Raw genomic sequence first — 23,900 nt, 5'->3', positions numbered from 1 at the left:
GGCACCCCATGTCGAACGGGTGCGTGGAGGGCGACATGCGTGCCATCAACCGCCCCTGAACCTGGGGCATGCCAGCAATAGAGGCAAATCCTGCTGCCCGATCAAGGTTTAAGGTGATGTAGTGAGATGTCTGGGTGCATAGTCATCCATGACAGTGTGGATGCACCTGTTTGCAAGATCCCACACAGGTCCCCACTTGAGCCCTGGAATGAGCCAGAGGCATAAAGGTTCAGGAGTGTCCTCCTCCATACCTCCGCGGCACCAAGTACACCAACATCTGGCACAGGTGGCACACGATCTCTCTGGTGAGCTGGAGTTATTGACGGAACACGTGGTCCGGCAGCTCCTCAAAGTACAGGTGGCGACAGTATGCACATGGCCTAATGTGGTGCCTCCTTCGCAGCTCCTCATCTTCCTCGGCCTGTTGGATAGCCGGCACTTGAGTCTCACCTGCTGGCCCCTGCTCTTCTACGCAGGCTTTTCTTGTACAGGGTCTTCCCTGGGCTGACCCTGGCACTCTACCATGGTTGCTACTACCATGCATCTGCAACAACAGCAGCAACCAGGTAGATCACAAGCATAGCTGGCTGTCATCCAAAATCCATGTCTTTGCGGGGGGGAGGGACAGCGTATGTCAGCAAGATGAGGATTCCCTTGACCATCCAATGCCACCAGGTTACATGGTCCCCGAGTTGTGTTGCTGTGCCACCCTCCACCCTTCCCCGGCCCGTATGAGATTATGTGTTTCATACTGCACGCCTGTCCCCATCAGTGACTGCCACCCGGCCTGTGATGTGATAAGCTTCCATCCTCACCATCCATCCCTGTCAACATGGGTACTGGTGGCTGCTGCAACTGATGTTAGCGATAGGCTCTTAGCCCCTGTCCTATTTCTTCCAGTGTCTCCCCTCACTGGGTGGGCCCTTGTGCTATCCCACAAGGAGGATAGCAACTGGCTGTGCAGTGAAGACCTTCATACTGTGCAGCCATTGGCCTCCATGCTAGGAGCCTGGTGTGGGGCAGGTCCTACAGATGTGGGGTGAGTGAGGGATATATGTGTTTAATGGGACCTTAGCATCAGTGTTATGTGGAGCTGGGGCTTTACACACAGGTTGTGACAGGGAGCTCGTCAGGTTTCCTGTCTGGGGGTAGGATGGATGGGATCGGGGATGTTGTGGACACGAAGGGCTTAGAGACATCTCTTGATTGTCAGCGGTGGGCTCACTGGTGAAGCTTTTACTTTGAGTGGGCCTGAGTGCCAGGGAGGGTTCCAGTGGCCACGGTACATGTGTCCTGTGTTTGGGGTGAGCTCTGCTAACCCCCTGCTTCCTCTCCTGTGAGCTGTGGTTCTGAGGAGTGTCAGCACATGGTGCGTCAGCCACTGAGCATGGCCACATCCATCCCCTTGATGATACTGATGACGTACTTGCCACCAAGTGATTCCCTGCTACACCCTGAGGTCCAGGCATACACCCCACAGCAAGATCAAAAGGTTTGAAAAGTTTGCTTACCTCCTTGCTTCCCCTCAATGGCAATGGCGCCCAGGCCCTGCTTGTAAATACTTGCACCAATTTACGTCCACATAATTCCTGATTGAGGGGGCTGAAGCATTATGGGGGGTTGGTGATTTAGACTACCAGCACGTTAATTAGATGCAAATCATTGATTTGCATGGTGCCACTGGCATGGGATGTGTTACTCACTGCCGGTGACAGCGGCGGGGGACCCAAGCATCTGAACGGGCGTCAATCCCATTTTTCGGTCAATGCTCCATTTCCCGCTGGATTGGGAAACCAGCTACTGATGTTGGGCAATGGAGAATCCAGCCCCTAGTCAGAAAACCAGGCTGTGCATCTGGCGAGAAACATGCTGCCTTTCAGTCAGAATCTGACATACCACCATATTTTCGGAAAATTGTGCCCTTTATGTTTGGAGAATGCATTCTTTGCCATTGCTAATCTAGCTCCATGGGCGGAATTCTCCAGCTGTTCCCGCTGGCGGGATCTTCCGGTCCAAAAATAAGTCAACCCCCACTGCTGGTTCCGCAACGTTGGCATGGGTAAGGAATGTAAATCACCATCAACTTAGGCAGGACTGGAAGCTCCTGGCAGCAGGTGATGGCAAGCCACCTCAATCTCAGGAAAACCCACTGGGGGGCGGGAAGCGGGATGGCTGCTGGAGAGTTCCACTCTGAGTTCTTTGTGCCAGTAATCATCTTCTAAGAACATAGACTGACCAGGCATGAGAGAGCTACTGGAGGGAGCAGTGCAGAGAAATGGAAGAAGTACCAAAAAAGCAAGAATGGATACTCTCTTTGAGAAAATAAAGAAATTGACTAGAGAGAGGAAAGGAAAGGTCAGCAAACACAAAGAGGAATTAATAGTAGAAATGATGCTCACAGAACCGGAGGCTGGTTTGTAGGCCGGCCTCGATTCTCTAAGGCTTCGGCATAAGTAAAGGTCGTTAATTCTCTAGTCCCAACTCCTCACCAAGCCTCCATGCCCCTCATATCCCCATGCCACCTCCATGCTCCCATTCCTCACATGCCACATTATAACCCAATAACAACTCCACAGCCACTCACTCAATATCCACTACAGCAGACTTCAGGAGATGCAAAAAATAATGAACTTCTAACAATCTAAAAGAACTCTCATTCAGGGACATCTGATACAGAAAAGGAATTGTCATTCATGAAATAAAAGCAATATACTGCAGATGCTGGAGGTCTGAAATACCAGAACAGAGCTGGAAAAACTCAGCAGGTCTGGCAGCATCTGTGTAAAAAGAAACGTTTCAATTCTAATATGTTCCAAAGAGTCATATTCGACTCAAAACGTTAACTCTGTTTCTCCCTCTACAGATGCTGCTAGACCTGCAGAGTTTGTTCAGCACTTGCTGTTTTTATTTTATTCAGGAAACCCACTCACAAATGTTAAATCCCTTCAAGTGGTCAATGTAAAAACAAACAAACCTCTATTCACTAACTATATCAAAGTCAGCTCATTCTTCAATAGTCCCTTTAACTGTCAATCAGAATGTGAACTCAAACCTTCGATTGGATTTAAAAAATGTCAACAATAAAACCTATTGAAACTGAAGGAACAGATGGCTAATGGATTATTCTAAGCTACACCAGATGGCCTGTCAATCAACACACTCCAGCAGTGCAGCTCTTCTTTTTAATTTGTCATGACACTAAACTGACCTTCATATCCGCCCTGCACAAACCTTTGTGCTTCCACCATAAATTCATGACTCACACGCTGTGGGTGAAGACCCTGGAACAGTGAAAATGTGGTCTGTTGAACTCAACACTTATTTTAATTGGCTTTACTGAGTTTGGGTTTCCCATCTATGTGATTGACACCCTGCTCACAAAAATGGGAACAGCCAGAAATGGGGTTGGGACAACTGCACCCTAATCCCACCCGCCATTTTTAAAGGCATCTGAAGTCGGCCTGACTGAAAAGATCCAGGTCCATGTCTCCAATTTGGTTACAGACTTCCCTGTCACAAAGACATATTAAGGAATAGTGAGTTTTATATCCAAGTTTGTTAACAACAGAGTATAGCTGTGAGCAAAATGTTGCAAGAAACATTGATAGATTTAGTGAATGGGCAAACTGTGGCATCTGAAGTTTAAGGGTGGGAAGTGTGAGGCCACCTTTCTTTTAAAAAGGGGAATAAAACTGGAGATCAAGTCACCCAAGGTCAATCTTGGACATCTCCTACATGCTAGAAGTTCACCTGCAAGATCTATCAATATCAGGAATTGAAAAAAAAAAAAGATTAACGCTCGTTTACAAAATAGCGAACACAGGACTGTTTTATTTGTAGCTAGATTGATCGTGCCAATTATGGTGGAATGCACAAAAGCCTAATATCATTGTGAGCATATGGACAAGAGTCAATTGAGAAGGGAAGTGTTCATGTGGTGAAAGATAAACATGATGGAGCAGATATTCCCTGAACATTTACTTCTCTGTAAAAAGTCAAGGAATACCAAAGCGTTAACGAACATTTTGTGCATTGCACCCTCGGGAAAAATTGGTCATGTCTACGTCCTCAATCAATTGTGGATGCATATATTTTGGTTTGAAGTAAGTTTTATTTCGCATTTCACCAGTCCTGGTACAATCAGACTATCCTAGAAGAAGCTGAAATTTATTTCATAAGTGTGGAATCTTAAATATTTAAAAACCAGGCAGAAAAATCCTTTTATTGTGGAGTAATGTAGTTTGATGCTGAAGCCTTCAAGAAGGACAGGGGAAAGAATGGAGTGACTCAAACAACCAGTTAGTTTGCTTTCCCCAGGTACCACATGACTGGCAATATGATTATGTTAACCAACTTTTTGATGCACATTAAGGAGATATAATTTAAAATATCTGAAAATCAAAAGCATGAAAAATTGCTAATTGTTTGGAGGATAAAATTTACTAAGCATGTACAGCATACCATTGCCATGATGCACTACTTGGAAGTGATCCAAATAATCTGTTCTAGTAGGGTGCATGTTATAACAAGAATCAGTGGAACACAGTGAGGGAGGGGTTACCTCATAACAGAGTAATATCTTGTGTTTTTTTCAGATATATTCGTGTACAAGCTTTTCATGAATTGTTTAGCGGCAATAAGTTTTTTCTATGAGATGTTATTCATTCATTGAATATATCATGTGTGCTCTGCTCAAAGGCAGGTCCTTGACTCATTGTCTGCTGATGATTCTTCCAGAGGCCATTTCCCTGATATTATTCTGAACCACAAGCTAACCATCTAGCCAATTTCTAACCAGCCCCTTATTGGTTGTTGGAACAAATTTAAAATATTCTTACATGAACCATACTATATATACAATGCACTAATCAGTGGGATAAATACTATCACAATGCTCTCAAAAGTTTTAGCTTCTATGTTATAACCATTCCTCTCATAGTTGCTGAGAGGAAAACATTTTAATTTCTTTACTGAAAAGTGCACTCTATTAAGAAGCAAACCATATGACAATAGACAGAATTTTGTGGAGGTGACCGGGATCTGAACCCCTGGCTAGAGACTATGCCTGTATTGTCCCTTTTCAGGATGGGCCGCCACATTTTGTGCCACTCAGCCACTTAAGAAGCCAGAAGTGGGCCTTTCTCCAGCATCAAGGACACCGGGGCAGAGATTCCATCTGCCGGCTAATAAAAGGTTGGCAACTCTTTACTCACAGCACCACCGGGGTGTTGGAAGCTGCTGCTGGTACTATGCCCAACCAAGGCCTCAGATCAATGTGGGGCCCAGTCACATGTGAGTGATGGCAGAAGGTGCTTTGTGGGTGGGGATTGTGAGGGAGGGAGGAAGGGGGTCAATAGCAAATTGGGGGGAGGGGGGGGGAAAGAGTGATGGGTTGCTTTCAATGCCCCCCCCCAAACTCCCTGATGCCAGATCTCTTTTCAGGCACTGAGTGATGTGAATGAGCAACCACCCACTCTCCCCACCTACTGGGAGCTTGCAAGCAAACATGTCAGTCCAATTAAATGCCCTCCACCAGCAAACCCGCCATAGTAGAGGGCACTGGTTTCTGCCCTATATACAAATCCGTGTCTTTCTGGAGATGGGGAGGCAGATCAATACTTTTATCTTCAGATACACATCACTGATAATATAAAAAAGGAACAACAGTAAGAAATTACACCATTGAAGGTCTTAGTGCAAAGTCAGTTGGAAGAAATGGAAATGGTGCCATATTATCTCTTAACAGTAAAAGGTATACGATATTGTTATGGAAAAGGACAAAGATAGAACAAGAGTAAAAGTTCCAAATTGGGGAAAACAAATTTTACAAAGCTACGAGGAGAGCTGGTGAGAGTGGACTGGATACAGCTATTAGAAGATAAAACTGTGTCAAATCAGTGGGAGGCATTCAAAAGTAAAATCCTATGGGCACAGTGTAGACATGTCCCCACAAAGAAAAAAAGGCAATACTGCCAAATCTGAGCCCCTTGGTTATCCAGAATAATACAGGCCAAGTTAAAGCATAGAAAGAAAGTGTATGACAGTTACAAAAGGTTTAATACTGTAAAAAGACTAGAGAAGCACAGAAAGTACAGGGGTTAAGTAAAAATGGAAATTAGGAAAGAAAAATATTGGCAGGTAAAATCAAAGAAAATGTTACCAATACATTAAGAGCAAGATAATAGCTAATGAAAAGGTATGGCTATCAGAGAAGTACATGGGAAGGTACGGATTGATTCAGAAGATGTGGGCAGGCTCCTCAATGAGTACTTTGCCTCTGTATTCACGAAATAGAGGGATCATGCAGGCATTCTAGATAAAGGAGTAGTGTGAAATATTAGACACAATAAGCATAGTGAGAGACGAAATACTTGTGGGACTGGCATCCTTGAAGTTTGCTTCTCCCGATGCCGGTGTTTATGTAGTTACATTATGTACCCTGTGTTGCCCTATTATGTATTTTCTTTTGTGTCCTTTTCATGTACTTAATGATCTGTTGAGCTGCTCCCAGAAAAATACTTTTCACTGTGCCTTGGTCCACGTGACAATAAACAAAATCCAAATCCAAATCACCAGTTCCAGATGGATTAATATCCCAGTTGTTGAAGGAAGCCAGGGAGGAAATAGTAGATGCTCGGAGGATAATTTTCCAATTTTCACCAGATACAGATGAGGCCCTGGAGGATTGGACGTCTCCAAATGTTGTATCATTATTTTAAAAGGGTGCAATGGATAAGCTTGAAAACTATAGGCCAGTCAGTCTGCCTACAGTAGTAGGCAAATTATTGGAAACAATTTGGAGAGACAGGATAAACCATCACATAGAAAGGCAAAGATTGATCAGGAATAGTCAGCACTGTTTTGTTAGGGGAAAGTTGTGGCTTACTAATTGAACAGAATTTTTTGAGGAAGTAACAAGGAAGATTGTGGAGGGTAGCTAAATGGATGCTGCTTACATGAATTTCAGTAAGGAATTTGACAAAGTCCCCCACATGGCAGATTGGTCAGAAAAGTGCGATCTTATAGGTACATGGGAAGGTGTCAGGTTGGATCCGAAATTGGCTCAGTGACAGGAAACAAAGGGTAATGGTCAATGGATGTTTTTGTAAATGGAAAATGGTTTTCAGTGATGTCCCACAGGGCTCAGTCTTGGGACCCTGGCTGTTTGTTGTGTATATTAATGGTTTAAACTTGTGTGGAAGGCATGATTTGCAAATTTGAAGATGATACAAAAATTGGCCATGAAGTTGATAATGAAGAGAATAGATGTCAACTCCAGAATTATATTCATGGTTTGGTTGAGTGGGCAGAGAACTGGAAAATGAAATTCAATCCAGAAAAGTGAGAGATATTGCATTTGGAGAGAGAAAACAAAGCAAGAGAATACTCAATAAACAGGAAGATATTTGGAGCAGTTCAAGCAGTGAGAGATCTTGGAGTGCATGTCCACAAGTCCTTGATGGTGGCAGAACAATTTGACAAGGTGGTCAAGAAAGCATGTGGAATGCTTTCCTTTTTTGGGCAAGGTATTGAATACAAAAGCAGGGATGTAATGGTGAAACTGTATAAAATGCTGGTTAGGCCACAGTTGGAATTTTGTGCGCAGTTCTGGTCACCACATTATAGGAAGGACATAATAGCTCTGGAGAGAGAGTGCAGAGTAGATTTACAAAAATGTTGCCAGATCTTGAACACTGAAGCTATGGAGGAGAGATTGGATAGAATTGGGCTGTTTTCCTTAGAGCAGAGGAAACCAATAGATGACCTAACTCAGGTGCAGAAAATTATGAGGGGCCAAGATAGGGTAGACAGGAAAGATCTGTTTTCCTTAGCTGAAGGGGCATGGATTTAAAGTGATTAGCAGGATTAGATGGAAAATGAGGAAATATCTTTCTGCACCATAACTTTTCTATGGTTCTACAGTACATCATTTAGAAGCTTGAATATAACAAAGCATTTTAACTATGCAAATTGTTGAATTCTAGCTGAGCCTGGTTAACCCCAAGGCCAGTATGACTGCCAAACAAAAGTTGCACCAAAAGCACAGGCTTACTGTCCATTTATAGCATCAGTGGGAGAGGTTTGCCTCTGTATGCAATTGGAGTAGAATATGAACCAATTAAAATGATTGGACTAGTTATTTTGCCATTGATTATTATATCTGCAGTGGTATTGCTGCTAGCATGCACTGCAATGGGCTTTCCGAAGAACTATTTTGTCAGTGTTTTCCAGCCCTGTATTTCTGTTTATCGGATGAGGGTAAAGGATTTGTCTATTGTGGGGGAATGGGTTGGAGTGAGGATTTTGCTCTATTCCCCAAGTCGCATTTCTATTTCTATTTGATACACAGCGATGGGGATTGCAACTTTTGGAGGAGCACACTCACCTGTCGATATTGTAAGAACTCTTCAATGGGAGAGAATTATCAGACACAGTGGGCTGAATTTTCAATGTCTGCCAGGGCTGGCATGGGAGGTGGACGGATACTGAAAATAATCCTGCCAGGTGGTGTTGCCCTATGCTGGGGCTGGGTCATTTTTGCAGACATTGAGGCAGGGCTATATGGCCGCATACGGTGGCTAGCCGATTAGGTTTGTTAAGAGTATACTGAGGCTAATTAAAAGAGGACAACTGGGATTTTCCACTCGGCCTCCAGGTCCACACAGAATGCAGGGGTCAATTTAACTGCCGGGAAGCAACCTCCTGATGTCAGACTGGGTCAGGAAGTGCGTGGGGGAGACAACAATCCATGGGGCCTACAGACCCGCCCTGCCTGGTACAGGAGCAATTGAAGGCCGTCCTTGAGAGGGGCTGCCTTTCCACAGTGGTGGCCTGGCAACAAGGTTCATTTTTAAATTCATGTTTAAAGCTGGAGAGAAGTCGCCTCCATTTTGAAGCATTCCTCCCTTACTTTTTCTTTATTGCATCCTGCTGCTGCTTCACAGCTGGTGCAGACTGTCACTCCAGCTTTGATAGCCTGCACTCAGCCCTCAATTGGATGGCGAGGCGAATGGCCATTAATGACAATCGGAGTATGTGACTGTTTCCTCCAAGGAAAGATTCAAGATCCAGAAATGATTCTAATCTCTTGTTTCTTGCCCTGGTCCTTTGACCTCGGGCAGGAATTCCCGGTCCCTGGGCAGGCGAGACAGGAAGACATGCATTTAACACCATAATTGTCAATCACAGTGGCGCTTAGAGGTGTAACAGTTATTACTGCAATTTAAGATTAAATAATGCAGCCACCCAATACTGATCATATATAATAGATGGGTATTAATTCAGGAGAGTAACACCTGAGGAGCAGTCATACCAAGTGAAAGATTATTGGGGGTAGATGAGAATGTGGGGTTGAGGTTACAATCTGATCAGCCATGATCTTATTGAATGATGGAGCAGACTCGAGAGGCCAAGTGGTCTTCTCCTGTTCATAGTACGCATGTTCGTACAGCTTAGAAGCACCTAACACTCAACCAACAGCTCTTAAAAAGATTAATTGTTCATTTATCTCGTTGCTGTGCTTTTAGTTTTGTCACGTGTACGAGGTACAGTGAAAAGTATTGTTCTGCTTCCAGTCCAGTTAGATCGTACCATAACATAGGACATACAATAAATACACAATGTAAATACATAGACATAGACATCCGTGCATACGAAGTGTAGTGCTACACAGTAGACAAGATTTTTGGTTCTTATTGTTTTCCTACTCCTATAGGAGTGATTATACTTCAAATGTATTTCATTGGTTATGGCAGTGTTTTGGGTTATGAATTCAATAAAAATTTGGAATTAAAAGTCTAAAGATGACCATGAAACCATTGTTGATTGTCGTAAAAATCCATCTGGTTCACTAATGTCCTTTAGGGAAGGAAATCTGCCATCCTTTTTTAAAATAAATTTAGAGTATCTGATTATTTTTTTCCAATTAATGGGCAATTTAGCGTGGCCAATCCATCTACTTTGCACATCTTTGGGCTGTAGGGGTGAGACCCACGCAGACTCAGAGAGAATTTGCAAACTCCACGCAGACAGTGACCCGGGACCAGGATCAAACCCGGATCCTCTGCGCCGTGAGGCAGCAGTGCTAACCACTGAGCCACCAAGCTGCCCTGGAAATCTGCCATCCTTACCTGGTCTGGCCTACATGTGACTCCAGACCCATAGCAATGTGGTTGACTCTTAATTGCCCCTTCAAGGGCAATTAGGGATGGAGAATAAATGCTGGCCCAGCCAGCGACGCCCACATCCCATGAACGAATTTTTAAAAAATTTAATGCACTAGAACCATAGAATCCCTAGAGTGCACAAGGAAGCAAGTCGGCCCAATCAAGTCTGCACCGACCCTCCGAAAGAGCACCCTAACGTAGGCCCAATCCCCCACCCGATCCTTGTAATCCTACGTAGGGACAATATAGCATATCCAATCCACCTAACATGCACATCGTTGGACAGTTGGAGGAAACCGGAGCACCCGGAAGAAACCCACTCAAACAAGGGAAGAATGTGCAAAAATCCACTCAGACAGTCGGCCAAGATCGGAATCAAACCCGGGTCCCTAGCGCTGTGAGCCAGCAATGCTAACCACTATGCTACCGTGCCACCCCTACATAACTATAACATTTTATTTCTATTGTGAGAACAATAATGGTTTTAAAACATGTGGATGCAGACTAGTTAACGTCAATAAATACTTTACCACACAATCATTTTCTGTCACTTTTCTGGGTTTGTGATGTTTTTCATATGCATGTGCAACTAATTAATTATCTTCAGTGCAATGAAAGAAAATGGCACATTTTGCAAAGATAAAACATGACAGAAGTCTAGAAAACAGTCTGAATTGTTATTCAACTGAGCATGGAAAAAGTTGAAATTTGCAGCATGTTGACTAATAATGTCAACTCTTATGCCTGCAATCATTGCCTGTAAGTGGCAAGTGTCAGGTAGTGCATGACAGTATCACATGGCAGAATGAAGCATTTGTGTTGAATTATGTTTGACAAAGATTTGGGGCAGGAGTTTTGGAGGCCAATGTGGTCGGGGAACTGAGATGATGAGTAATTTTGCATTGCCAGCTGACGTCCTGCTTTGTCAACACCATGTCACTGCTGAGCCATTTTGGGGAATGCACGGAACAGCTCCCCGCCCACGTGCAACGGATAGCTTGTTAAATTGATTAAAAGGTTGATTAAGACCATTGATTAGGGGCTGACTAGAATTTTCTGTGGCACCAAGAGCATGACAGTGGCCTGGAAGCAGCCTCCAAGCAACAAACCAGGGAATTGCCATTGCCCCTGGATTCAGGTGGTCCAGCTGCTGCAGCAATTTTTTACTTTCAATATTTTAAAATGTTGAATAAACATTACGAGGCGCCCTCTCACTCGGTGTGACCTGCAACTCCTTCAGGGCTGGAGGGTCTCCTAATGTCCCTCCAGCTTCGAAAACACAGCCATCCTTAATTGGTTAATGTCCTCTGGCCACGAATAGATGAATTCAGCCAAAATCGATGATGTTAAGTTGCTGCTCCTGATATGGGATAAGAATTGGGCAGAATTTTCATTTGACCTGGCCCATTCTGACCAATAGGAAATAGGTTGGGCAGGAAATTTGGGAACCCACCATTCAGGAGCTCCCCCTCCAACCCTCACGCTGTAGAATTTTAACATCAATGATTGCTTCCCTGCCTTGTGGGTCAAATTGATTAACAGAGGAGGGGTGCTAAATAGAGAGGAGGCCAGATCCTAAGGGGGAATTGGAAGGCTCAGAGGCTGATGGGGAGGAAAGCAGAGGCTTGGTGGCGCCCCAGGTGAGGGGATCAAGGCTTGGTGGTGGTCGGGGTAACCGGCCCTCGTGGTGGCAGTGGAGAAATTGGGCCTTGGTGGTGGGGTAGTGGGAGATTGCCAAATCAAGCTGGCAAGTTTTAAAAGTCCAAAAGCTGCATGTAAATAAGGCTCACAGCCTCATCATCCTTTTTAAAACTGCAATCCGCATCCAGGATTGGTCAACTACCTACCAATTTTAGTAAATGCAGGAAATGGGTGGATTGAAGGTGGGGTTGGGTTGGGAAAATTCTAAAATTTTAACCTGCCACCTGTCCCAAAGTTGCATCGGTTTTCAGTTAAATCAAGCTTTCATTGTCACATTTTCTAGATTAGGAAATAATTTAAGACAACACTGTCATTTTCTGGTAATGAATTATAACATCACCCAGCAAATTTACAACAACATGGTCACTATCATTAGCTCCTTAGTGAGGATGTCACAACATATGAACAGAACAGGCCCCATGTCCACAATGACATCTGCCTTGAGGAATAGGGTGTAAATGCAGAAAACCTACCTCTTTCCATGAATGATTTTCACCATGGTTTTACTAAAGGGAAATCATGTTTAACAAATGGATTGAAAATTTTTGAGGATGTAACTAGTAAGGCAGATAGGGGAATGAGTAGGTGTAGCACACTTGGATTTTCAAAAAGGTTTTGATAAGGTGCCATACAAAAGGTTAATAGGCAAATAAGTGTGCCTAGAATTGGATATTAGCATGTATAGAGGATTGGTTAACAGGTAGGGAACAGAAAGTGGGCACAGAAACATTGAAAAGAGGAGCAGGAATAGGTCATTTGGCCCTTCGAGTCTGCTCCGCCCATCATTATTATCATGGTTCCAACTTTCCCTCCCACTTTTCCCTTATGTCCTTTGATCGCTTTAGCCCCAAAAGCTATATCTAACTCCTTCTTGAAAGCATATAATGATTTGGCTTCAACTGCTTTCTGTGGTAGAGAATTCCACAGGCTCATTAGTCTCTGGGTGAAGAAATTTCTCCTCATCTCAGTCCTAAATGGGATTTATTCAAGTTTGCATGTAATGAATAATGGAGTATCACATAGTTCAGTGCTGGGCTCTCAGCTATTTACAATCTATATTAATGACTTAGATGAAGAGATGGAGAGTAATGTATCTAGGTTTTCTGATGATAAAACGCGAGGGTGGAAAGGTAAGCTGTGGGGAGGACACAGAGAGGCTCCAAAGAGATATAGACAGGTTAACTGAGTGGGCGACAAGATGGCAGATTGGTTATACTATATTATACTATATTGGTTATATTAGGTGGATTGGCCATGGTAAATTGCCCTTAGTGTCCAAAATTGCCCTTAGTGTTGGGTGGGGTTTACTGGGTTATGGGGGGAGGGTGGAGGTGTTGACCTTGGGTAGGGCACTCTTTCCAAGAGCTGGTGCAGACTCGATGGGCCGAATGGCCTCCTTATGCACTGTAAATTCTATATGGAAGTGTGAAGTTATTCACGTTGGATGAAAGAATAGAAGAGCTGAATATTTTTTTTTTTTAAAAAGGTGAGAAACTTGTAATTGTTCATGGTCAAGGAGACGGGTGTAACCGTACAAAGAATGCAAAAAGTTAACATACAGGCACAGCAAGTAATTACAAAGGTAAATGGCATGTTGTCCTTTATTGTAAGGAGGTTTGAGTACAGGAATAAAGAAGCCTTGCTGGAGTATTACCATGTTTTGGTGAGACCAAAACTGCAAAGATATACTTATATTGGAGGCAGTAAAGGTTCACTAAATTGGTCCCTGGGAGGCGGGGTGGTTTTGTGAGGGCCACGAAGAATCCAGCACGAGTTTTAAGGATACAAAGTAATTACATTTATTTACTATAACATATATACATAACAGTGGCAGTAACTTTCCTTGCTACATACTCCTTCCTGCTGGTTCCTGAACTGGCCAGCTTTATTTATACTTGGAGTTTACTAATGGTTTCTCCGCCCCCCCACCCCTTCATTGGGGAAGCTCATAGTCCCACAGGATTGTGGGATTGCCATTAGTCCCCAGCCAATGGTAAGTAGGCAGGTTATAACATCCCTCCCCCGCAAAGTCCAAGGAATCCACCGAAGACCCTGGCGAAGGAGGGCGTCGGACTCGTTTTGCCGCAGGCCGGACACCATTTGCACGCGGTGCTGGATCAGGCGGCGTGTAACGAGACGGAGACCGGCGCTTCCGTGATGAACAGCGCAACGGTTGTACATCCACGGCCCGTGGACCCGAGGATCCCCCCTCTGATGCATCCTGTGTCTCCATCTCGGAGTCAGAGTCTGCTGCCTCCGTCATGTCAGCGTCTCGATCTCCATTCGGTTCTGTAACGACCTGCGCAGGCTTCGAGTGAGGCACCAGTGGAAGATTGTGAGGACTACCTTCCCTTGTCTATGGTCTCTGCGGCTGTAGAAATGAGCTCCGGGGGCGGGGAATCTTTTGAGGGGATAGTCTTCTGGACCGAACGTGGTCTCCATGTTTACGCTGGAGACGACCCTGGGCTTGCACCTGGTAAGATATAGGGCCCGTTTGGCGAAAGATTACACCAGGAACCCACTGCGCACCACCAGCAAAATTCCGAACGAACACTGGGTCATCGGGCGCAAACTGCCGAATCGGCCGATGCCGAGAAAATCCCTGTCCCTGCCGTTCTTGTGTGCGGCGTACTTTTGCGCCAATGTCCAGGAAAACCATACTAAGGCGAGTGCGAAGTCTCCGGCCCATTAGGAGTTCTGCGGGAGCTACCCCAGTCACCGCATGGGGGGTGGTCCTATACGTAAATAAAAAGCGAGCCAGTCTCGTGTCCATTGATCCGGAAGACTGCTTCTTTAGGCCTCTTTTGAATGTCTGCACTGCGCGCTCTGCCAACCCATTTGAAGCCGGGTGGTAAGGGGCAGTGCGGATATGGCGTATGCCGTTCATCTTCGTGAACCTCGCAAACTCCTCACTCGTGAATGGAGTGCCGTTATCCGTGACCAGCACCTCGGGGAGGCCATGCGTACTAAACGACAAACGCATCTTTTCAATTGTTGCGCAGGACGTTGTCCCCTGCATCTTATGCACCTCTAGCCATTTAGACTGGGCGTCAATTAATAGAAGGAACATGGATCCTTGAAAAGGGCCTGTGAAATCTGCATGCAAGCGTGCCCAAGGACGCCCTGGCCATTCGCAGTGATGTCGGGGCGCGGCCGGTGGAAGCTTCTGATGCTCCTGGCAAATGGAGCAGTTTTGGGCCACCTTCTCAATGTCGGTGTCGAAGCCTGGCCACCAGACATAACTCCAGGCCAACATTTTTTTCATTTTGGTCACACCTGGATGCCCATTGTGCAAGTCTGTTAGTATCAGCTCCTGGCCTTTCTCCGGGACAATCGCACGCGTCCCCCACAAAAGGATGCCGTCTTCCACGCTGAATTCTGACAGCTTGGAGGAAAATGCCCGCAACTCGCCTGGGAGCTGTCTATGCTGCCCACCATACAGGACTATGTGCCGAACCTTTGACAGGACTGGCTCCGTCTGGGTCCACTCACGGATCTGTGATGCCATGACAGGCAAGGTGTCCATAAAATCTAGGGTTGCAACCACCTCACCGGTCGTGGGGGTCGACATGGGGCCGGTCGATAAAGGCAATCGGCTCAGTGCGTCGGCATTTGCTATCTGCGTACCTGGTTTGTGCTCCAGAGAATACTCGTATGCAGCAAGCAACAAAGCCCAGCGCTGGATCCGTGTGGAAGCAATGGGTGGTATTGGCTTATCCTCTCTGAAAAGTCCCAGCAGAGGCTTATGATCAGTCACGATAGTGAAATGGCGGCCATACACGTACTGGTGGAAGCGTTTCACCGCAAAAACCACTGCCAGGCTCTCCTTCTCGATCTGCGCGTACTTTTTCTCCTCTGCAGTCAATGTGCGGGAGGCGAAAGCTATCGGTCGCTCGGCCCCGTTCTCCATCTTGTGGGACAGGACGGCCCCAATACCATACGGGGATGCATCACATGTGACGAGCAAAGGCTTTCCGGGATCATAGTGGGTTAGTAACCCAGACGACGACAATTGTTGCTTTACCCGCCGGAAAGCGGTTTCTTGCGGCTGACCCCAAACCCAGGTGTGATTTTTCTTTAGCAGAAGGTGCAAAGGGGCCAGCGTAGTTGCCAGATTGGGGAGGAACTTCCCGTAATAGTTTACGAGACCGAGAAAAGAACGAAGATGCGAAGTGTCAGTCGGGGCGGGGGCCTGTTGAATTGCACACACCTTCTCTGCGACGGGGTGCAAACCTTCGCGGTCCACCCGATAACCTAGGTAGACTACTTCCTTTGCCTGAAATACGCACTTTGTGCGACGTAAATGGACTCCAGCCTCCGAAAGGCATCTTAAGGACAGCCTCCAGATTTTCCAAATGTTCCTGCTCCGACGTCCCTGTAATCAAAATGTCATCTAAGTAGACAGCAACACGTGGTAAACCTCTCAAAATGCCCTCCATAACACGTTGAAAAATTGCGCAGGCAGAGGATACTCCAAAGGGCAACCGTGTATATTTATACAGGCCCCGGTGTGTATTAATCGTTACATATGGTCGGGAGGCAGGGTCCAGCTCCAACTGCAGGTAGGCGTGACTCATATCTAATTTTGTGAACGAGAGTCCACCTGCAAGCTTCGCGTAGAGATCCTCCATGCGAGGCATTGGATATCGGTCGAGTCGGGAAGCCATATTCACTGTAAGTTTATAGTCGCCACACAAGCGAACTGTGGCATCTGGCTTCATTACAGGTACAATTGGTGCTGCCCAGTCAGCAAAACGGACAGGCCTGATAATACCCAAACTCTCCAAACGAGTGAGCTCCCCTTCTACCTTCTCGAGCAAGGCGTAAGGCACCAGGCGCGCCCGGAAATAGCACGGCGTGGCTCCTGGTTCGACTTGGATACGGGCTACGACCCCTTTTATTTTCCCCAAACCAGGCTGGAATACATCTGGGTATCGTCCTAGCACCTCAGTCAACCCTTCAGAAACTGTTTGGAGGATGTGCTGCCATTGCAACCGCAAATGGCGCAACCAGTCCCGACCCAACAGGCTGGGCCCATGGCCGCGCACCACGATAAGCGGGAAACGCCCCTCCTGGCGTCCATAAACAACAGGGGTCATTGTAGTTCCTGCAATGTCCAGTGGTTCCCCCGTGTAGGTGGCCAAGCTGGCCTGTGAGTCGGTTAATGTAAGGGTCTGTATACCATGCTTGATGCGGTCGAATGTCGTCTGAGCGATCACGGAGACCGCTGAGCCAGTGTCCAACTCCATCTCAAGCGGGTGGCCATTGACCCGTACTGTCACCTTAATGGGGGCCACACGGGGAGCTGCCACACAATGCAGCTGCAGGCAGTCGTCCTCTGTCTCCACGTCCTCAGGAGTAGTCGCCGCAGGTTCATCCACATGGAAGGTATGGCCCCTGGGCTGGTCCCAGTTTCGGTCAGAACGACGGCGCCTCTGGCGCCCCCAGGACCGTCGTCCGTGACGGGGTCGGCGCCTACAAGTCTGACACGGACATGGCTCCTCATCCATTGGTTCTGGAGAAGGCTCCCTTCGGGGAGGAATGTCCGACGGCCACTGGCGTCGGTCCGGACGTTGCCTCGCCCAAGGTACCGCAGGAGTGTGGGGGGACGTTTTCAACGGAAGGGGTTGCACCCCAAGGCATGCACTTCCATTCCCTGTAGCTCCTGCACTCCTCGTTCTGCGCTCTCTCGGGACAATACTATTTGAATGGCCTGTTGAAAAGTCAATGTTGGCTCAGCTAACAACTTTCTCTGGGTGGCCGCATCGTTAATACCGCAAACCAAACGGTCGCGTAACATTTCTGACAAGGTCTCACCATAGTCACAGTACTCCGCAATCCTGCGTAGCCTGGATAGAAAATCGGCAAGGGATTCTCCAGGGGTCCTCTCAGTGGTATTAAACCGGTAACGCTGGACTATCGTGGACGGGGTTGGGTTAAAATGTTGCCCCACTGTATTCACAAGTTCATCAAACGTTTTGGTGTCCGGCGCAGCTGGGTACGTAAGGCTCCTAATTACCCCAAACGTATGCGGGCCGCAATATGACCACCTGGCGCTCGTTTTCGGTGATATTGTTTGCCCGGAAATAGTAATGCATCCATTGTGTGTACTGGTTCCAGCTTTCCAGCGCAGCATCAAAAACATCCAAACGTCCGTACAGAGGCATGGTATAATAGAAAACAACTTCCAACCAGTATCCAACAAAAATCCAGGGAGGTGGCTTCAGCAGTGTAGACAGCTATTCACTTTAACCTTCGTCGCCAGTTTTGTGAGGGCCACGAAGAATCCAGCACGAGTTTTAAGGATACAAAGTAATAGCATTTATTTACATTATATATATATATATATATATATATATATATATGGTCTTGATAAAGTAGACACTGAGAGATTGGTCCCACTGGCCAGAGAATAAGGCACAGTCTCAGGATCAGGGACAGATCATTTGGGGCTGATAGGAGGAGAAATTATTTCACTCATAGGGTTGTGAATCTTTGGTATTATCTGCCCCTGAAGGTTGTGGATGCTCCGTCATTAAATACATTTCAGGCTGGGATAGACAGATTTTTGCTCTTTGGAAATTAAGGCAAATAAGAGTCGGCAGAGAAGTGGAGATGAAGCCCAAGATCAGCCATGATCATATTGAATGATGGAGGAGGCTTGAAGAGCTATATGGTCTCCTCCTGCTCCTATTTCTTGTGTTCTTATAATACATTATTTTAAATAATGGTACATGAAAATTAGTTCAAATTAATTTATCAACAGATTCCAATGATCGTTATATACTACTCAAGCTTTGCACTCATGGTTTACAATGTCATCCGAATCATTCAATGAGATTATTTCCTTGTAACCACATCCAGGTATTCCCATAATCCTAAAAATAATCCTAAAATGTGACTTTTAGTTATATATTTTACAAATTTTAAAAAAGTAATCTTATTCCTTGTGAGAAAGCCAAAATACAGAACTGATATACTTCCTCACCACCTTATACGTTCGCACCATTCTATGCCAAAAAGACAGAAGTACAAGTGTGGGTGCTCAAAAGCACTCAATTTTTTTTATCAGTTCTGAATCATAACCAAGGCTAATAAATCATTTAAATCAAAACACTTTAATCTGTATGAGGAGAATAAATATCTGTCGCTACATTTTTTGTAGGTTTCATAAATTTACTGCCCAACAGAAGAGAATCAAGTTTCTCACCAAAATATATTATACTTCTTTTTGCATATTTTGGTGTCACAGATAAAAGTCACGGAAAATGCCAAGGAGGTTCATGTACTGAATTCTGAGGCACCCTTAACTGAGTTACAAACAAACTAACATTAATTCAGACATATTGACTGAAATCATCACATCAAGAAAACAGACATTTAAACAGGTCAGCAGACCAGTAAATGAGGAATTAGAAAGGATCCTAACTAACCATCAGGGCATCTGATATGAAAAGTGTTTATTACTTCTGTGCAGAACTACTATGGAGGCTGAAACTGATTCCTAAATTGTTACTTTTGTTGACAAGTTGTTATCAATTAGTTTAATTAAATTGCAAAAGGTGAAATGAATGTTATCAGCCCTTCAAAGAACAACTATGAATCTCTTACAGTCAATCCATTAATGATGCCTGTGAATGTGCACAGGAACATGGGTTGCCTGGTCTCAAAACTTTAAAAGTGAATATGCTGATTTATAGAACATCCGTGATTTTGTAAAGGTCACTAGACTGCTGTAGTCTTGCAGATGACACAAAGCTGGGTGGGAAGGTGAGCTGTGAGAAGGATGCAGAGATGCTTCAGTGTCATTTGGACAAGTTGAGTGAGTGGGCAAATAAATGGCAGATGCAGTCGAATTTGGATAAAAGCGAGGTTATCCACATTGGGAGCAAAATCGGGAGGGCATCTATTATCTGAAAGGTCATAAATTAGGAGATTGGAATGTGGAACGAGACCTGGATGTCCTCATGCGCCAGTCACTAAAGGTAAGCATGCAGGTACAGCAGGTGGTAAAGAAGGCAAATAGTATGCTGGCCTTCATTGTGACAGGATTCGAGTACAGGAGTAGGGATGTCTTGCTGCAATTATGCTGAGCTTTGGTGAGGCCACATCTGGAATACTGTGTGCAGTTTTGGTCTCATTATTTGAGGTAGGATGTTCTTGCTACAGAGGGAGTGCAGCAAAGTTAACCAGACTGATCCCTGGGATGGCGGGAATGAGGTATGAAGAGAGATTGAATCAATTAGGATTGTAATTCTCTGGAGTTCAGAAGAATGAGGGGAGATCTCGTAGAAACCTATAAAATTCAAACAAGACTAGACAGGGTAGATGCAAGAAAGATGTTCCTGATAATGGGGGTGTCCAGAGCAAAGGGTCACAGTCTGAGGATATGGGTGTACTATTTCGGATAGACATGAGGAGACGTTTCTTCACCCAGAGTGGTGAGTCTGTGGAACACATTACCTCAGGAAGTAGTTGAGGTCAAAACATTGTGGGCTGGATTCTCCATTTGGGAGACTGTGCTGACACTGGCGTGGGAACAGTGACGTTTTGCACCTGAAAAAGCATCGCAAAACCTCCACCGATCCTCCGTCTGGCAAGGGGCTAGCAAGCACGCAGCGTAGAGCCCCGGCTCTAGCTCTGGATACGGTCGGAGAATTGCTGGGTCCTTGGTCGTGCAAGCACAGCTGCCGCGCCGTGCAACATGGCGCCAGCCACGCACGGAACCGACCTGCCAAATTGTGCCCCCGGACTATCCCCCACGAGTGCCCCCAGCCCCCGCCAGAGGCCCCCCCCCCCCACCCGCGGATCAGCAACCCCCATCAGTGCCCCCCCCCCCCCCCCCCCCGACTGTGGCGGCGCTGGACTTAGTCCACAGCCGCTACGCCAGGTTCCCGAACAAAATAGCACACGCGCCCCACACCGTCAGGAACTTGGCCCATCGGAGGCGGAGCATCGGGAGAAGGCCTCAGGTAACATCCTGAGGCCATCCCGACAGCGTGCGGCTTACTCTGTGAGTATGCCGTTTTGGAGGGGCGGAGCATCGCAAAAGCGGCACCGCCCCCGATTCCGGCGCCAACGGAGAGCCCCGACGGGTTACCGAACGCAATTATGGTGTCGGAGACCGGAGAATCCGCTCTGTATGTTTTCAAGAAGCAGCTAATTATAGCACTTGGGGCAAAGGGGAACAAAGGATATCAGGGGGTTTGGGGGGTGGTGTGGAGGGCAGGGTTAGGTATTGAGTTGGATGATCAGCCATGTTCATAATGAATGGCGAAGCAGGCTCAAAGGGCCAAATGGCCTCCTCCTGTTCCAATTTTCCATGTTTCTATGTAACTTTCAGAAAAGTAAGGAGTCTCTCTGCAGCATCTCACCATGCAATAAACCAAAATCGAATACTCTGATCATACAGGTCACTAACATGGCTCCACCCACTGATTTGGATCTATGCCAAGTATACAACAGGGAGGAATTTTTTGTCTCACCTGAGTTCGGTTAAAAGCCACACGAGCGAACACTGCCTGGGAGATGCCAGCTCGCTTCAACTCATCACGAACCCACTGGTAGATTTCGGAAGACACTTCAGCATTTGATGAACTCTGTTGTTCTAATGGTTTATTCATGGTCCGGTTGACAGGTGGGTGGTTCAGGTATTGTTGATTGAGGGACTGTTGTGCCAGGAGTCTGTTGACAGCAAATTGCTGGTTTAATATCTGGGCCATAACCAGCTGCTGGTTCACCAGCTGTGGGCTAAGAGGCGCAGAGACAAGTCCAGGATGCAAATTGGAAAGTTGGGACCTAGCAGCAGGCTGACCACTATGAGGAAGCTGAGCAGGTGACGGTGGCTGTGGCAGTTCAGTACCATTCCCAGGAACTGTTGGCGATCCAAAGTTTATATGATTTGTTCCTTGTTGAGAAATAGACAGTTCAGACATGGTCTCCATTTCAGCTAGAACAATAAAGAAAACATGCTTCAGAAATAAGATATGAACTGAAAATGTTCCAAGTTGCCAAAATTAACGGTCTAAAAATATTGATTATTGCATACAAGGTAAAAAGCTTTTTATGTACGCTTTGCCATTGATGATAGCTTGGATTAATATTAAGCAGGTGTTAGAATGATATTAAATTTGCCAGAATTCTTTGAGGCTATCATCAATATAAGGCTACACATGGGTTCGTGCCTATGTAGATGTATTACATTTTGTCCTATGACTGTGTCGGGCATAAGTGAAACCTTTTGGTATATTACATAAATGGAAGTAGTTAGCATGCAACAAACCCAGTATCTGGCTCACACTTCAATGCCATTTTTGCATTTGTGCAAATATCTACGATTGATTGGTTCATTTTGTATATTCATAAAATAGCAATAAATCTTAGCTGAAGGGGCAGGAACACAAAGGTCAAACAAGAAGAGAATGAGTAAATGTACTTTCATTGAGGAAATACTATATGACAACAAGAGAAACAAACACAGTCAATAAAATGAAAGAAAGAACGAAAAAGGGAATGGGAAGAAGTCAATCACTTCAAACCAATCTGCTTGATGTTCTGGTTTTTGTCACACTGGGGTGCACAAAATTGTACCCTTTTTTGAAAAATGCTCCTCCCTCCAGGTTTTTGCTCAAACACATTTGTGTGACTCCAAACCGCCAAGAATCAATGCAATCGGGCAATGTATAAAATGTATTTTCAAATAAAATGTCTTTAACAAATATTGCTTCATATATTTAAGACTCGTAACTTGATGATGTTTGTCTAATACAGCTGAAACTGGGTTTATGATAAAACAAAGTAACCATTTTTAATAATCTTAAATTTATCATATTACAAAATATATCTATTAGTTTCCTTGAACTCAAAAGATTCAGCTTCATTTTTGGAGCCTCCCTAAAAGACTGCAAACAGACATAATTAGCAGAAACTCCCAATGGTGATTAATTCATCCTGGGGTGGGGGTAGGGCACTACTAGCACGTTGTCTTTTAAACTAGCACTAAAGAGTGTGGAAACTCAAACTGTACTGAACAAAATGCGCATTTTAAATTTTGTAATCTTTTGCAGCGAATATAGCGATGAAAAAAAAGCACAATTAGTAGAAACTCCAAATCATTATTTACTTATTACCTTTTATGATAATTGTGTGTCCTTTAAGTTTCTAGATATTGGTACTTTCTGTTCATCTCACAGGAAAGCTCCGTGCTCCACGCCCCTACCAGCCAGTGCCCCTGCTCAGCAGCTGCTGGAGTGGAATTTACTCTAATTCCCCCAGGATTATTTTCAGGTTGCAACGTTTAAAAATAAACCATTAGTTTTTTTTTTAAAGTGAGGTAGGCAGCACAGTCCTACTCTGGTCGTTATTCTGTGCCAAACCCTCCCAGCTACATGGATTCTGTTTGCATCTGCATCCATTTCACTGGCTGCCAAGGCGGTTCTGATTCTGGCCCTCCTCTCCTGCTCTTAGTATGGCTATGATCTTGAGTCCACTCAGTCCAGACCCCGTGGCAGTCCTGTCCCAAATTCCCCCCCACCCCCCGTCCCTCTGTCTTGCACTGTGACCACACCCTGAGTTCCACTCAGCACTTGGTGGCTCCCATTATGACAGTGATCACTGGACCATTGGTTTCCATTCATCTGGATTTTTCGCATGACACCAGGCTCACCAGTTGGAATTTTATTCTCACCGTCTGGCACAGAGGCGGGAAGGGTGGGTGTAGGGGTCGACAACCATGTGCCACTGACAGGGAGGCAGCCATTGCCGCTGGACCGCCGTCTCAGTGGACCAAAGAGTGTCTAATAGGAGGATTCCCCTCCCACCCCTGGGTCACCAGAGTTTGCCAGCTTTGATAGAAAGAGACCCTTAACTGGCCACTCGAGTGGCTCAATGGGCCTGTGCGCAGGAAAGCTATATACCAACTTCCCATCCACTGGCAAGGTGGCATGCAGGCAGGAGGATTACCGGTACTCCAACCGCACCTTCTTTTCACACTTTATGGGCCCCCCACCTTCCAGTCCATCCCCTGAAGGTTAG

General features: G+C 45.6%; 1 protein-coding gene across 7 annotated transcripts in view; it reads right to left on the bottom strand.

Annotated features, from left to right (window-relative positions):
* The window catches only part of LOC140424993 (DNA-binding protein SATB1-like), a 220,936-nt gene that overhangs the window by 138,435 nt on the left and 58,601 nt on the right, over positions 1 to 23,900 (bottom strand). For all 7 annotated transcript variants that reach the window (XM_072508753.1, XM_072508748.1, XM_072508750.1 and 4 more), the window contains one exon: positions 21,353 to 21,816. In XM_072508753.1, coding sequence (XP_072364854.1) covers positions 21,353 to 21,816 — 464 coding nt within the window. The remainder of the gene's footprint in view (positions 1 to 21,352; positions 21,817 to 23,900) is intronic.

The sequence above is a fragment of the Scyliorhinus torazame genome, chromosome 6 (genome assembly GCF_047496885.1).
Source record: "Scyliorhinus torazame isolate Kashiwa2021f chromosome 6, sScyTor2.1, whole genome shotgun sequence".
In the NCBI taxonomy this organism is placed as follows: Eukaryota; Metazoa; Chordata; class Chondrichthyes; order Carcharhiniformes; family Scyliorhinidae; genus Scyliorhinus; species Scyliorhinus torazame.
The sequence above is the reverse complement of the archived record's forward strand: the minus strand, read 5'-3'. Positions and strand labels throughout refer to the sequence as shown.